Source organism: Xenopus laevis, chromosome 2S (assembly GCF_017654675.1).
Source record: "Xenopus laevis strain J_2021 chromosome 2S, Xenopus_laevis_v10.1, whole genome shotgun sequence".
Taxonomy (NCBI): Eukaryota; Metazoa; Chordata; class Amphibia; order Anura; family Pipidae; genus Xenopus; species Xenopus laevis.
The window spans coordinates 144270195-144287329 of NC_054374.1; the positions used below are offsets into that span (position 1 = coordinate 144270195).

Here is a 17135-nt window from a genome sequence, read left to right on the forward strand (position 1 = left end):
ACCTGCCAAATTTATTTGCCCATGACTAGTGATGTAGAAAGACTTGCCTCTGCCTTAAAGGGGTGGTTCACCTTTAAGCTGACTTTTAGTATTTTATAGAATGGCCAATTCTGAGCAACTTTTCAAATGGTCTTCATTTTTTCTTTTTTATACTTTTTGAATTATTTACCTTCTTTTTCTGACTCTTTCCAGCTTTCAAATGGGGGTCACAGACCCCATCTAAAAAGCAGATGCTCTGCAGGGCTACAATCTTACTGTTATTACTACTTTTACTTACTCATCTTCATGTTCAGGATCAAATTCCAGTCTCCTATTTAAATCAGTGCATGGCTGCTATGATATTTTAGACCCTAGCAACCAGAGTGCTAAAATTGCAAACTGGGGAGCTGTTAAACAAAAAGTTAAGTAACTCAAAAAACACAAATAATAAAAAATGGAAACCAATTGCAAATAGTCTCAGAATATCACTATATCACTACATCATACTAAATATTAATTTAAAGGGTGAACAACGCCTTTAAGGCTACGGCTTCCCCTATATCTTGCAGTCTAACTTGAGCAAATACTAAAAATATCTCAGAACTATGGAATCATTGTTAAGAAAGGCAAAATGTAAATCAGGGATCCCCAACCAGGGGCTTGTGAGAAATATGTTGCTGTCCAACCCCTTGGATGTTGCTCTCAGTGGCCTCAAAGCAGGTGCTAATTTTTAAATTCCTGCTTTGGAGGCAAGTTTTGGTTGTACAGCCAAACAGAGACTCAATGTAGGTTGACAATCCACATAGGGGCTACCAAATGGCACTTATTTGGCACCCCAGGAACATTTTACATGCTAGTGTTGCTCTCCAACTCCTTTTCCTTCTGAATGTTGCTCATGGGTTCGGGACCCCCGACCTAAATGAGTAAAGGCTGGTGTCACCCACAACCCACACAGCTGCTATTGTGGCCATCAGGAAAAAGGTTTTAAACAAACATTTACAATTTTTTTATTGGGCAAGCATCCAACTATTTTTTCACTGGAGGCAATGTTCCATTGTAAAGTGACGGATGCTGGGACTTGAAGTCTCCCCTCTTTCCAGAGAATCTGTGGACCACGGAAAGCAGAAGGTCTTCGAGTCCAAGAATCCATCACTTCACAATGGAAAAAAGTTGGAGTAGGGAGGAGTTGCACGACACTGTGGGCTTAATGGGTAATGGTTTGTACAAGTCAGGGAGAGGCTTAGCTAAATGAGTTCATGAGTTTAACCTTCTCTTCATGCATGGTCGACAAAAAATAGTGGACCAGCACTCCAAAACTGTATACGATATGGTATTCCACATCACTGTGCATCTAATGTTTTGATACAGTGAAAATAAATATATATATATACACACATATTCATTTTGGAATGCTGGTCCCTTATGTGTATGTGCATATGTATAGACACAGTAAACAAACAGATAATGAAATTGTATGACCAGCATACATATATGATGCATAGTGATGTAGCTTTGGGTCTAGGACGTTTTTGGCCATTCACTATGAATAAAGAATGAGCTAAAAATCGGAATCTTTTTCCTGCCGCCCTTGTATCCAATACTCCCATATAAACAAAGTCTCATTATTGGCCGGGGCTTTATTTTCTTTAGGAAACGTGTGGATAACATTACAAGAGTATGTAAAATCACAAGGCACCAATGTATAGCCACCTTGTCAAATAACAAATGAGCACAGTTTTTCGCCCGAGACGTAAAACACGTCATGTTTTACTGAATTACCCAGCAAAAATTAACTGACAAAATCAAAGTCTGTGAAGATAAATTACAGTATAACTGGGAGAAGTTTATGCAAATAACTGACAAAGCCAAGGAAACACTTGCGTAAATAAAGGATACAAAGTATATTGAAAGCAGGTGCTTGGACACAGGTGTGGTTCCTGGGTTAATGAAGCCTTTATATTTCTATCATACCTATAAACAAGCTGGTCATGGTCAGGACGATTATTTTGTGTTATTGTCAATTGCAAATCTATATGATTTGTTATAAAATAACTTGTTCATATTAAAGAGGTGGCTAGGAGGTATAGAATTAAATCTTAAACAATAGGCAAGGTCAACCCACATAGATATTTACTGAACAGGGCTATGAAAGTTATAAATGAATATCTGTTAAGACAGGAGCAACAGAAGTTCCACCATTAGAATAGTAAGGATTCATTATTAATATGGTGAATTTTAGAATTACAGGTATGGGACCTGTTATCCAGAATGCTCGGGACCTGGGGTACTGCTGATAACAGATCTTTCTGTAATTTGGATCTTCATACCTTAAGTTTACTAGAAAATCATGTAAACATGAAATAAACCCATTAGGCTGGTTTTGCATCCAATAAGGATTAATTATCTTAGGTCAAGTACAATTTTATTATTGCAGCGATAAAGGAAATCATTTTTTAAAGTGGAACCGTCACCCAGACACAAAAATCTGTATAATAAAAGTCCTTTTCAAATTAAACATGAAATCCATTTTCTATTTTTTATTAAAGCATTCATAGCTGTTGTAAACTCATTTAAAAATCTCAGCTGTCAATCAAATATTGTCTGCCCCGCCTCTATGCCTAGGCATAGAGGCGGGGCAGACAATTACTTTCACTTTCCATTCAGTACTTCCTAGATGTCACTGCTCTCCCCACATTCCCCCAGTTCTCTTCACCATTTAATTGTGTAACCAGGGCATGGGAATGGACATCAGGTCCCCCATTCTGGTGCACAAACAAGATTCTGAGATGATACAAGGCTTATCTTAATAACAATGTCCACAAAATGGCTCCTGCCTGCTTGCTATAATTATGAATTCCCAGACTGATGGAAACAAGATTCAAATAAATTATATAGTGTAATTAAAGTTCATTTTGCTTGACTAATGTGATAAAATAAGATTTTGAATAATTTTTTTCGGTGACGGGTCCACTTTAAAATTTGGATTATGTAGATAAAATGGAGTTTACGGTTTCCAGAAAACAGATCCGATACCTGTACCTGCTAAATTAAAGATTTCATGGTGACTCAAAAACTCATTGCATGTGCACAATTAAATTGGCCTGCTTGCGCTTATGTTATCATTGCTGCTTTGCTGTGTTGAAGTCTTTGCAGGACTTGATTTAACCTTGGTGAAATCCTAGGTCTGGGTTTGCTTCTGCCTCTCCCTATCCCATCCCCAAAGTGCAACTGGGGCAGCAGGAGATTAGACAATTTGCTAATGTCTCCTACCCTGGCTCATACTGCAACCAAGGGAGTTGCACTAGGAACCAGACATACTGTATGGCAGTTGTTTGAATCTCCTGCTCAGTCACCCATGTGGCTCCCTTGTTTGAAATACTAGCGAGCCAGCAAATGTGCACTTGCCACTTGCAAATTCACTAACCTGCGGAGTTGTGCTAGCGCAGTCTTTGCCGCACTTCGCCAGGCAAAGTTTCGTCAGGGCGCTGCTAATTCACTAAAATCCGAAATTGCGCTCAGGGAGGCGAACGGTATCGAAGTTGCGATAGCGTTAATTCGTCAGGGAAAGCGAAGTTACGCTAGTGATGCCTGATTTGCATACGGCGCCAAGTTAAAGTACAATGGACGTATATGTAGCAGCAAATACATTAAACTACACAAGCCTGTTGTTATATTGCCCTACACATGTGCCCAGTGTATAGTTTAGGTGCCATATGTTAGGAAATGTAGGGGGGAAGGAGGGTACCCCCAAAAAAATTTACGCTCTTTTTCAGCCTATCACCCTTAAAAAAGGAAAAGACGCCAGCGTTTTTTGGGACTTAGAAAAAATTTCAACTTTTTTTGAAGCAATCCCTATCTACTCTATTGCACTTCGCCTGGTCTGAGGTGGTGAAGGCAAGTCTGGTGAAAGAGGTAACATTCAGTAAAATGCACAAGTTAGTGAATTAGCAAAGTTACGTCCCTTCGCCATACCGCAACTTTGCCTGGCGCAAGGGTGCGATGTAGCGCTAGAGTAGGTCCACTTCGCTAGCAAATTTACACCAGCACCCGTTAGTAAATCGGCAAAGTAACGAAATGACATCACGCTGGCGAATTTGCGCTAGCGTTAGGCGATTCGCACTTTAGTGAATTTGCCCCATGGACTATTGCAGAGTGGGCGTCCTGCTGCTCTTGCTATCTTGCCACCCTAGCCCCAGTCTTTGAGGCCTTTCCCCAAATTCAGGCCTGAATACTTGGCAAACACATCAGTTTTACCAGTGCAGGGAAACACTAAATGATATTTTCTTACTTTAAAACACTTTCATTTTTTTATGTCACTGTTCCATTAAGTTCGCCCCGGGCATTAACTGCATTAAGTTTGCACAGGCGCCTCCCATATGTGGAACTCCTAAAATTTCTGTTGTATCCTCCAGTGCTCCAGGAGGTTAATTGGTGTCTCATGAAATTAACCTTAATGAATGTTTGCGGCAGGGAAATTAGGCCGCAAGCTCTGTCGAGACAGGGACTAAAGTGAATGATTGTAGCATATGTTGGTTGGTGATATATTAAAAAAAATAAATAAAAGAAAGCAAAGCTTAACATGGGCTACATTTTCATCTTCTATTGGTTAAACAAAAAACATATTAGGAAATTGAATGCTAAAGGCTCCAGATACCATGGCATGTTCTGTTATAATTCACCTTCATTTTAAACCCACACAAAAGCCAGTCCTACATCTTGAGAACAAGTCCAATAGCTGTCGCTGCCTTAATGAATATTCTTCCTACATCTATCTAAATGGATTAATGTCAGAGCTGTGTTGCATGTTCTCTTTCTGAGAAAGCTATAAAGGATTTGAGGCAACAATGCCTCGGGCAGATCATTGTGAATCCACTGCTAGTCATAGCATCAGAATTCCTAATAGTGCTGAAATGAATAATAATTCACACTGGGCTGGGGGAGTCATTTGGTTTTCTGTTTTCTTTCTGTGCATGAGGCTTACATCATTTGTTAAAGACAAAGAGAACAAAAAAATTTCCGAGAGATATGTTAATAATATCTAAGGCAAAAATATACATTATTCATAACAGATACATGTAGGAAGAGATAATATATATTTGTATGCACCTGAACAGTAAGCTGCCGTTATACATTATTCCAAAGTGTAAATCACCAAATATAGAAAAACCTGAAAACATGGCGAACCCAATTACATTTGTGTCCCTTAGTTCACAATGTAAATGCCTGAAGAAGAAAACCAAGCTGCAGTGCAATGTATGCACATGCTCAAAGTTGGAAAAAAGGCTCAGTTCATTTAAATTTAGGGATGCATTTTTATGTTACCAAGGGATGCATTGTGTTACAATTTACACAAAAAGTAAAAGCAATTTGAATTTTCATTAAATTAAAATTCCAATGGAAAAAATGTGTTACAATTTAGTAAATCTAACCTTACATTGTAATAGAGGATAACAAGACCATCATAACACCAGGTTAAAGGAAAACTATACCCCCCAAACAATGTATGTCTCTATAAAAAGATATTGCATAAAACAGCTCATATGTAAAATCCTGCTTCATGTAAATAAACCATTTTTATAATAATATACTTTTCTAGTAGTACGTGCCATTGGGTAATCATGAATAGAAAATTGCCATTTTAAAAAATAAGGGCCGCCCCATGGGATCGTAGGATTCACTGTACTCACAAACATACCAACAAACCATACAAGTTAGGTCACATGAGCCAATTAACAGACAGAGTTGTGTCTTTTGCTTCAACACTTCTTCCTGTTACAGTTAGAGCTAAAGTATTTCTGGTCAGGTGATCTCTGAGACAGCACACAGACCCTCACGAATGGTGGCTCAAGGCAAGAGATGTAAAAGGGCAATATTTACTTAAATATATATTCCAGTTTGGTAAGATTCTTTAATAAGCCACTTAATATGATATGAACTATCTGTTGCTTAAGTGTTCATTTTGGGGGTATAGTTTTCCTTTAAAGGCAAAGATGGCAAAAGCCTTTCTTTTTTATTCCAGCAGCCTTTAGGCACAGTACAGAAAGGCCCTGATCTGGAAAACCTCAGGTCAAAAGACTTCTGGATAATTTATCCAATGGCTATTATATTCTAGAGACTGCACTGTTACCAGATTATTATTAAAAAAACATCCCTTTGTATTAGGGATGCACCAAACACAAATCCCGAATCCTTCATGAAAGATAAGGCCGAATGCCAACTAAATCCAAATGCAAATTAGGGGAAGAAGGGGCGAACGATAACCCCATGCCGTGCGCGTGGTTAAACATTTTTTTAATGTCCTTGTTTGTGTGACGAAAAGTCAAATGATATTAAGGATTCGGTTTGGCCAGGCACAAGGTTTCGGCCAAATCTGAATACTACTGGAAAAGGCAGAATCTTGGCCGAATATTGAACCAAATCCTGGATTCGTTGCATCCCTTTATATATAAGTAGGGATCTATATGGGAATATAAAAGATTAACATATTCCCCTGTTTCAGGGCTTTTCTTAGGGTTTATAGAAAAGTTATAAACTCTGGTTTAAGATCTGGCTAAAAGAAATTTGGAGTGGTAAAGTCGAATTATGGACCAGGAAGCAACTGAGGCTTCCTGGTCCATAATTCGACTTTACCACTCCAAAGCCCTCCTGTCAGCTCTATCCATGTATTTTGCAAAATGGCAGATCAGCATTATGGCCATTATCGTCTGGCAAGTGGCGGCAAAGACCAGTGCATCTCTGATTTGGGCAAATGTCAGAGGAATTGGCAGATTTATTAAGGGTTAAATAGTAAATTTGAATCCGAATTTTCAATTTTTTTTTGTGTCAAACTTCACACATTAGAATTTTAATCCACCCATTCGAATGTAAATTCAAATATGAGATTTATCACACCTCAACCATGGAAACAGTTGTTATTCGAATAATCGCCACCTAAAACCTGCCGAGTTAATTTACAAGTCAATGACAGAAGTCTGTTTAACCATATGTTAATTGCCTTCCTGACATTCCTGAAAACTTGATTTGAATTCGATTAAAATTTTTGGATCGAGACTATTCGATCGAATATTAGAAGTTCAATTTTTTTTCTTAAATAACCTCCCACTCGAGTTGTGAGTACATGAGTAAATTCAAATTTATTAGAGTAAAAGAAAATTCACAAATTCGAAATTAGACCTTTGATAAATCTGCCCATATATCTATCCCCTGCTACTATGCTAAGATATCTTTTTTTTTTTTTTTTTAAATATAGACAGTGAAGCTAAATTACATTTAGATGGATGAGATTATCTCAAAATTTCAACTTTGTGTCATTTCCATGCACTTTTCATTAGTGCTGGGCAGTTTCTTATGATGAATCAGATCCAGTTCTACAAAAAATTACATATAAAAATGTAGTGCCTTGCTTAATTTAGCCATTGAGGGGCAAATTTGTAAGACAACTCACGAACCCATGAAGTGATGGGTGAATTTATTCGCCAGGATCGAATTTGCGCGATTCGTTGCCAGCGAATAAATTCACAAAATGGCATCGGACCCCGTCGCAGTTTCGTGAATTTTTCGCAGTTTCACGGGAGATTCGCAAATTTTTTGGCGAAGAGAAACATCACAAATTCGCCCATCACTACCCATGAAGACTTAGCATTTTCCTATGCACACACAAAATTGAAATCAGTTTTTCTTAAAAGAAAACACTTTCCACAAAACCACTTCATCTCATTAAATATTACCTATTTCAATAATTACCATTAGCGTTATTCCTGCTTAAAGGAACGGTAACACCAAAACATGAAAGATTTTTTAAATAATGAAAATATAATGTAGTGTTGCCCTGCAAACTGGTGTGTTTGCTTTAGAAACACTACTATAGTTTATATAAACAAGCTGCTGTGTAGCCATGGGGGCAGCCATTCAAAGCATAAAAAAGGAGAAAAGGCACAGGATACACAGCAGATAACAGATAAGCTCTGTAGTATACAATGGAATTCTTCAGAACTTATCAGTTATCTGCTGTGTGTCCTGTGCTTGAATGGCTGCCTCCATGGCTAATTCTAATTACAATTTGTATTAAATAGGGGAATGGAAATAAAACATGAAGCTGAAAGTATAATACTTACAATTCGCACAAGCCAACATAATGTAAACATGGAGGTGGAGTAATGGGTGTTGTAGTGATATGGTGGGGTCTGTTCATCCTCCCAGGTTTCATAGCGATCTGCATAAAAAACTGCTCTCTTTGGATTCAAAGCACCAATAGGCTGAAAAGACATATAAAGTGTTATCAGTTACAATAAATTAACCATTAAGAAAAGAAGCAATTATATTCCAGACGCAACATACTTTTTTTTAATTAAAGGGGAACTATCACAAATCTGAAAACCTGATATAAGCTTCCCCTCATGAAAATAAGAAACGTTCTAAATATAATGAATTACAAATTCCGCACTGTTCTGAAATAAAAAAAGTTACTCCTCACTATCCCTCTTCTCGGCAATCTGTCTCTCTACATGCAGCTTTGTGTTAGAGTCAGATTTTCGTTGACAGTTAAGTTAAATATATTGTTATGTGTTCCCATGGCCTAGATAATGTATTAGAGTTAACTGTATTATAAAACAGCCAACACAAAGCTGCATAATGAGAAAATTCCAGCAACCTTATAATTCCAAGCAGCTCCTGCAGTGTTTGCAGAATGATATGATCGTTTTCATTTGTTGGAATGTATATACATTGCAGATAGACAATATAAACTCAATAAAAACAATCTCTCCCCGACAAACTAATTTTTTTCAAAGACAATCTGATCCAGAGGCAGTAAGAGAAGGACAAAACTGACACTGGAATAAGGGCGGCAAAGAAAGTGTTGTAACAATATGACACCATTTAATGCCTTTGCACCAGTGAATATCACACTTACTTAACTATATAATTATTCTTTGTGACAGAATAGCGGAGTGTAAAATTCTGTAACAATTATTTGAAAGAAACAGTGTAAAAAGAAAATAGCATTTTTGCTGTCACTTTTTACAACACTTTTCAGGCTAGAAATTCTTTTCAGGCTCTCCTGAAATTTACACTCCGCTACATATATATCAGAATTCATTACACATCTTTAAAATTAAGCGTGATTTTACACAGCTTAATGTGGTGTTAAAGCAGTGATTTCTGATTTTTTTAAAAATATTTTTTAATTTACACACCGCTGGTCTCGGACTGGCCCACCAGAATACCAGGAAAAGTCCCGGTGGGCCCAGGTGTAAGTGGACCCTCATGCTGCTAAACATTTGGCCTATTTCATGGACATTCCCTATTTTTATGAGAACAAAGTGGCTAAATAGATGGAATAATAGATTATAGTACAGGTATAGGATCCCTTATCCGGAAACCCAATCCAGAAAGCTCCGAATTACGGAATGGCTCCCATAGACAAATAATCCAAATTTTTAAAAATGATTTCCTTTTTCTCTGTAATAATAAAACAGTAGCTTGTACTTGATCCCAACTAAGATATAATTAATCCTTATTGGAAGCAAAACCAGCCTATTGGGTTTATTTAATGTTTAAATGAATTTCTAGTAGACTTAAGGCATGAAGATCCAAATTACGGAAAGATCTGTTATCCGGAAAACCCCAGGTCCCAAACATTCTGGATAACAGGTACCATACCTGTATATAAAGAAAAGAGACTAGGAGAATAGAGGTTGAGTGAATAATAGTACTAAGAGTGGGCCCCTGATCTAAGATTAATTGGTGGGCCCCTAGTCAAAGGTTTTTGGGTGGGCCCCTGGTGTCCCAGTCCAACACTGCACACCGCCTATTCATATTTGTAGAAAATACAACAAAATCTGTCGATACATATGTAGAGCACACAGTATTGTGGCATCACAATCCTATTTGTTTTAGGGAACTTTGTTATTGATACTAATGTAAAAAGTCAAGTAAACTAAATGAGCTGCAAGTAACACCTGTAAGTATGCCTTCCTATATTACTTTTGGTTTTATAATCATATAGCAGCAACCTCATTTGCTAACATTTTATTGGGGAAGAAGTGTAACAGAGGACCTACACTTGCATGTGTATTGCTACCAAAAATAATTACCACTAAAAAGAAACATGTTTGTGGAATAAAACTGAATAGAGCAGTACTAGGAACATTTTCAGTCCATTACATTGTGCTATATATGCAAGGAAGGGGGAAATCAGATATACTGCTTTTGCACATATAATATGTCATTCGGAAAACCTGCACACACAAAATCATAGTGCAGTTGAGAAGTTTTAGTCTTATTTAATACAGATTGTGGTTTATAAAATAATAATAATATAATAAAACAGGTATGGGAACTGTTACCCAGAATGCTCAAGACCTGGGGTTTTCTGGATAATGGATCTTTTTGTAATTTGGATCTTCATACCTTAAGGGGCAGATTTATGAAGGGTCGAATTTAGAAGTGATAAATACTTCGAAATTCGACCCTCGAATTGAAATACTTCGAATATCGAAGTTGAAGGATTTTTCACCGAATTTGGCCATCGAACGATCAAAGTCAAATCGTTCGATCAAACAATTTTACTTCGATGTGTAAAGACTTAGAAAAATGTTCTAGAAGGTCCCCATAGGCTAACATAGCACTTCGGCAGGATTAATTTGGCGAACTATTGAAGTCGAAGTTTTTTTTAAAGAGACTTATTCGAATATTCAAACTATTTTACTTTGAATCGAATTCGAAGTAAATTTGAAGTCGTGGTATCCTATTCGATGGTCGGAGTATCCAAAAAATTACTTCGAATTTCTTTACTTCGAAAATCCCCTCGAATTCACTTCGACCCTTGATAAATCTGCCCCTTAGTCTACTAGAAAACATTAAATAAACCCAATAGGCTGGTTTTGATTCCAAAAAGGATTAATTGTATCTTAGTTTGGATCAAGTACAAGGTTTTATCATTAGAAAAAAGGACTCGTTTTGAAAAATTTGGATTATTTTATTATAATGGAGTCTATGAGATACAGCCTTTCCGTAATTTGGAGCATTCTGGATAACGGGTTTCCGGATAATGAATACCTGTAGTAATAATAATAATCATAACAATAATAATCATAATATCTACTGATTCACAGGAAGCCGCCATCAGTTAAATTGAATTAGAGAAAATCCCTAAATGCAGACAATCCTTTTCCAAACGATTAAAATGGAAAGTGTAAGGCTAGAAGCTATTTTGGAAGGTTAAAGGGGCCTATTTATCATGCGGCATACCTCTGTGTAAGATTCTGGTGTTTAACTAAGCAGCTGCTTGAAAATGCAATGGCATTTATCTTTGCATTTTTACGGGTTTCTTTTTTCCCAGAGCGACTTTCGTTGGAACGTGACACTTAAATTTTTCCCACTATTGCATTATACAAAATCGGAAGTGGTGTAATAAAATGGTGCCAAATGCGGAGTTCGGGCAGTGTAAAATAAAAACACACCTTGCCATTTATTTTACACCTCTTCTTACACTAATCCTTCAGAGTAAATTGTTTTACACAGCATGATAAATATGTCCCTTAATGTAAAACTGAATAGCTAAAAATTGTATAAGAACAGGGGCATTTGAATGGTTACAAATCTGTTTTAAATGTATATATTTCTGGGATTTAGGAAGATATATAATCTTGGGATTTTAGCAATAAAAAAAGAGAGGTATTTGGGCAAGAGCCATCAGCAAATCATTATTAGGCAGTCATGCAGTCAAGTGTTAAACACTATGGATTATCAAGGGCAGGAAATCAGAGCCTCTATCTAGGCTAGTTGCCCCGGGCCTGGAATTCTGAGCGCAGCCTTGGGAGAAGTTGTACCTCGACTGCCTTCAAACCTAATCAATATGTCTGCTGAAGTCATCACTGCAATAACACATCTAATAGAATTTGACTTTGGCTCACACAGGATATTCTGTAAACTACATTTAATGATAGAAACAGGTCGTAGGGAACCGATGGTGGTGTCTGGTGACACTAAGCAGTTCTATCTCGCACTCAATAAATTATTTGTTCTTGCTCACAAAAGTAAACACCTTCTCAGAAAACAGATTACAGTCTCAAGAGGGATGTTATAGCAGAGAATACTGTGGTTAAACGGGACTTAATTGGAGGAGTGAATGAACTACAGCGAAATGTCGATTTTAAAGGGATACTGTCATGGGAAATTTTTTTTTTTCAAAATGAATCAGTTAATAGTGCTGCTCCAGCAAAATTCTGCACTGAAATCCATTTCTTAAAAGAGCAAACAGATTTTTTTATATTCAATTTTGAAGTCTGACATGGGGCTAGACATATTGTCAATTTCCCAGCTGCCCCAAATCATGTGACTTGTGCTCTGATAAACTTCAATCACTATTTACTGCTGTACTGCAAGTTGGGGTGATATCACCCCCTCCCTTCCCCCCCCCCAGCAGCCAAACAAAAGAACAATGTGAAGGTAACCAGATAACAGCTCCCTAACACAAGATAACAGCTGCCTGGTAGATCTAAGAACAGCACTCAATAGTAAAAACAGGCACAAGTCACATGACTGGGGCAGCTGGGAAACTGACAATATGTCTAGCCTCATGTCAGATTTCAAAATTGAATAAAAAAAAAAATCTGTTTGCTCTTTTGAGAACATGTTTTCCCATGACTGTATCCCTTTAAGTAACTTCATCTTAAGTTTTTATTTGTGGTCCCACCAATTTATAATGCATTTCAATGGGTACATTTCCCTGATTTTAAGTAATCTTTTCCCGGATTTTACATCAAAATTTTGTTCCCAAAAACTATGAATGTTATTATTTGTGAAATTTTGCCATGGTTCTGCCTGTAAATGGTCAATTGCAATGAGTCTGCCCCTTATACAGTCCTGCACCAATCACTTATTGCTTTAGGTTGTGTACAGTATGTGACTGACAAAGAGTCTTGCACATGCCCCCCATAGTGTAACATTAACGCTGCAATGTTTAACCCTTGTTATTGACACAGTAAATATTGTATCTCAAAGTAAAACAGACTCCTGTGCTTATATCCTTTCAGTACTTGAAAAATAAGATACTTTAAAACATATTTATTCTTGGTCCCCTTAAAAAATGTAAAATGTGGGTTCTACTGTAATTTTAAAACACAGGAAAACTTTCCATTAAACAGACACTACTTTTTCGGTTTCCAAGCTCAATCTGTGCACAGAAAAAAATGTACCCCTCTATGTAAGCCTGAATCTTATTTACTCCATTATAGCATTAATGCTCACATTCATTGCTGCCCAATTGTCCTATGTAGTGGTCCATCAAAGAATACATGCACAGGTCAGATTAATGGTGGTATCATATAAAGCAGTCTATCACTCCTCTGGACACTCTAGAGCTATAAAAATCTATTTTAAAGCCTTTATTTTGCCGCAGGCCTCCCCATCACAATGAGAGCTGCTAAAGCCATGTTCATTTACTCCCCTGTATAAACAATTATTATTTCTGATATACCAGACAATGCATATGCGCAGTAAAGTTACAAAGCAGTTATAAAGGAATGAAACACATTTATAACATGGCAAATAGTGTTTTTATTAAGCCACGGTTATGTTAAGTCTACTAGAAAACATTAACTAAAACTAACAGAATGGTTCTGCTTCCAATAAGGATTACCGTATATACTCGAGTATAAGCCGCCCCGAGTATAAGCCGAGGTACCTAATTTTACCTCCAAAAACTGGGAAAGCTTATCGACTCGAGTATAAGCCGAGTATAAGCCTAGGGTGAGCAATGCAGCAGCTTCTGGTAAGTTTCAATCAAAAAATTGAGCGTTTCTGCTCCCATTGGAGGTGCCGGCGTCTCGTTTTTGGACACCGACGACCATTCTTGGATGCCGACGACTATTCTTGGAGACTATTCTTGGATGCCAGTGACTATTCTTGGAGACTATTCTTGGACGCCGGCGACTATTCTTGGACGCCGGCGACTATTCTTAGACGCCGGTGACCGTTTTTGCGCTTGATCCGAGTAAAAGCCGAGGTAGAGTTTTTCAGCATATTTTGGGGGCTGAAAAACTCGGCTTATACTCGAGTATATATGCTAAGTATACCTTAGTTTGGATAATGTAAAAGGTACTGTTATTATTAAAGAGAAAAAATTAATTATTTGGATAAAATGAAGTCTATTGGAAACAGCCTTTCCGTAATTTGTGGCTTTCCAGATAACGGATCCCATACCTGCATTATGAGTGTGCACCCTTTCTACATTAAGCCTCCCGCGTAGCCTACTGTTGTTTTATACAGCTCAAGCATGTCAAACCTTTATCCTTATGACAAGCCAAAGGTGTAATAAATAGATGTTTCCAATGAAGTATAAAGATGTTTTTAATGAAGAAAGTTTTGGAAATTGTACTGCATTAGTGAGTGCCAAAAAGTTTTATTCCCTACGAATAAACATCCACACTCTACTGAACAAGTGATAGGACGCTTGGCAGGATTACATTGATTTTGCCAGACGTATTCACACTTCAGTAGCCTCATTTGCATTATTACAGTACGGAGCCTGCAGGCATTATCACTTCCTGTGCTTTCAGCAGCACCATAATTTGGAACAAAAATGTTCTGCTTATCTTCTGCCACTCGGCCAAATTGACTATTAAGAAATATAATTTGTATAAGTTGCTCCGTCAAAGGGAGTGTAGGAAGCCACATCCAGTATGAGAATCAGTAAACTGTGCGAATTCCATGTATAGAAAAGAGCATAAGCCAATTAACAATAACCATCCTTTAAACATCTAAAGATAAAATATTATCATTAATCATATACTTCCAACATGACACAGCAATACTATACTTGTGTCCAGTCTACTGAAAGGATACTGCCACTGTTTTGCTTTTCCCAGGTCTCAATATCCTTGGATTGGCCTATTGTTTTTGCAAAACTCTTCATTTTCATACTTAATGACCCCTGAACCCTTCATATAAAAAAAAAAACTGGGTAAATAGATAGGCTGTACAAAATAAAAATGTATCTAATATAGTTAGTTAGCTAAAAATGTAATGTATAAAGGCTGGAGTGAATGGATGTCTAACTTAACAGAACAGAACCCAACCTCCTGATTTTCAGATTTTTCAGCGACTTTAATAGATAATTAATGGGACATAATTGTTCAGTGAGTTTGCAATTGATCCTTAGCATGCAGGTCAGATTGAAAAGTAAACAGTTATGAACCATGTGCCATCCTCAAGTCTCTGATTGGTTATTGCCCGGTAGCCAATCAATGGAAACCAAGAGAGCTGCAAAGCAGGAAGTAGTGTTCTGGCTATTATGGCTTCACGAGAGAGAGCAGCACCTCGATGATGCCCAGCACCCTAGCACGGGGAACTCTGAGTTCCCAATGCAGTTTAGGATGCAGTGGGGTGGCATGCCATCCCTAAAATTTTGCCGCCCTAGGCACGGGCCTTTGTGGCCTAGCCACAGATCCGGACCTGTTTAGGGCTACTGTTGCCTTGAATATATGGTGATGGTAGTGATGTGCGGGCCGACCTCACACCCCCATTTGCAGATGGCGAGGTCAAGCAAGGCACGGGTGGAGGGAGCACCGTGCAGGTGCGGTTTGGGTAAAAACCTACACGTACATCACTAGTTGATGTTTTATTTTTTCATTTTATTTATTTATTTTTATATAAAGAGATAAAGAGCCACCCTCAGGAGATAAAGGTGCAGGGCCTGGCACAGCAGTCAGTGGTCCTTTAAGGTCGTGCCCTGGGCTGCTAAGAATCTCATATAATCAGAGCACATGTAAGAGGCGTTTGTATTTTAACAAAGCCATTTACTCTACATAAAAATCAGCCAATGTTCAAGGTTTTATTTATATTTCTAAGAACTTTTTGCAATGTTATAAGAAATACAGCAAAGCAACCCAGTATGAATATAATGTCATATAATGATCAGTATAAGAAATTCATCTGGGGGCCTTGAATAGAAAAACATGTCATTACCCACCCTCTGTAAAATGAGCGTATTTAGAAGAATCCATGAATTCTGCAAAATATAATGTTAATTGAACTAAATGTATAGCATATTACACTTTTCAGTACACAACATTACCTTCGAAAGATCCCTGAAGTTGCCTGGCAGAGTTAGATCTAGCTCCTCAGATTCATAATTCGTCAACACCCATGGAAATACAGGATACTGATTCAAATCATTGTAGGTTCGTCCTGAATTAAACGATATAGCAAAACAATTAGCAAACTATACATGACTGCTACAAAGGAACATGAGCGGAAACTATTACAGGAACAAACTTGCATTAAGGTATACACTGGCACATATACATAGAAATAGGTAAAATACAACCAATACACTCCTTACTCATTTACTATCAAGGAAGAGCTATAAAATAGGACAGGGTTCCCCAACCTTTTGAAGCCGTGAGCAACATTCAGAAGTAAAAGGAGTTGGGAAGCAACAGTACCATGAAAAATGTTCTTGGGGTGCCAAATAAGTGCTGTGATTGGCCATTTGGTAGCCCCTATGTGGATTGTCAACCTACATTGAGGGTCTGTTTGGCAGTGCACCTGGTTTTTATACAACCTAAACTTTCCTCCAAGCCTGGAATTCAAAAATAAGCACCTGCTTTGAGGCCACTGGGAGCAACAATCAAGGGGTTGGAGAGCAACATGTTGCTCAAGAGCTACTGGTTGGGGATCACTGAAATAGGAAGTATAGCTATAGGGAAGATTTATTTCCAAGCTACTCTCAGTAAGATTTAAGCAGTTCACATGTACAGTTTGTATTACATGTCATAAACACACATTAGTCTAGTCTCTCCACCAGTGAGAAAGCATGGTGTGCTGACTGATCCCATATTGCTTCCACCCACGAAGGAAAAATGGCACCTAAAAACTACATTATAGTTGTTGAGAATATAGAACAATATGTAGAGTGGTGAGAAGGCCTTATTCATCAGTTTATAGTCTAGAAGGATACGAGAAAAGGAACATGTTTTTCAATTAGACATTGAAGTACACAGAGTAGTATGGTTTCTAGTTTCTCATTACTGAAAGAAAGAACTAAAAGCTTTCCAAGGCTAACTTTCCCAATGATTTAATAACTGCTTAGTGGCTGGAAAATCGGGTTAAGCCTGACATGTGATAATTCCATCCTTTTAACTATGGGAATC

The 17135-nt window shown here is 37.7% G+C and overlaps 1 protein-coding gene across 4 annotated transcripts in view; it reads right to left on the minus strand.

The window, feature by feature from the left end:
- LOC108709943 (neurobeachin) overlaps positions 1-17135 on the minus strand; it is a 444274-nt gene that overhangs the window by 56742 nt on the left and 370397 nt on the right. For all 4 annotated transcript variants that reach the window (XM_018250245.2, XM_018250244.2, XM_018250243.2 and 1 more), the window contains 2 exons: positions 16058-16170; positions 8094-8234 (listed from right to left, as the gene is read on the minus strand). In XM_018250245.2, coding sequence (XP_018105734.1) covers positions 8094-8234; positions 16058-16170 — 254 coding nt within the window. The remainder of the gene's footprint in view (positions 1-8093; positions 8235-16057; positions 16171-17135) is intronic.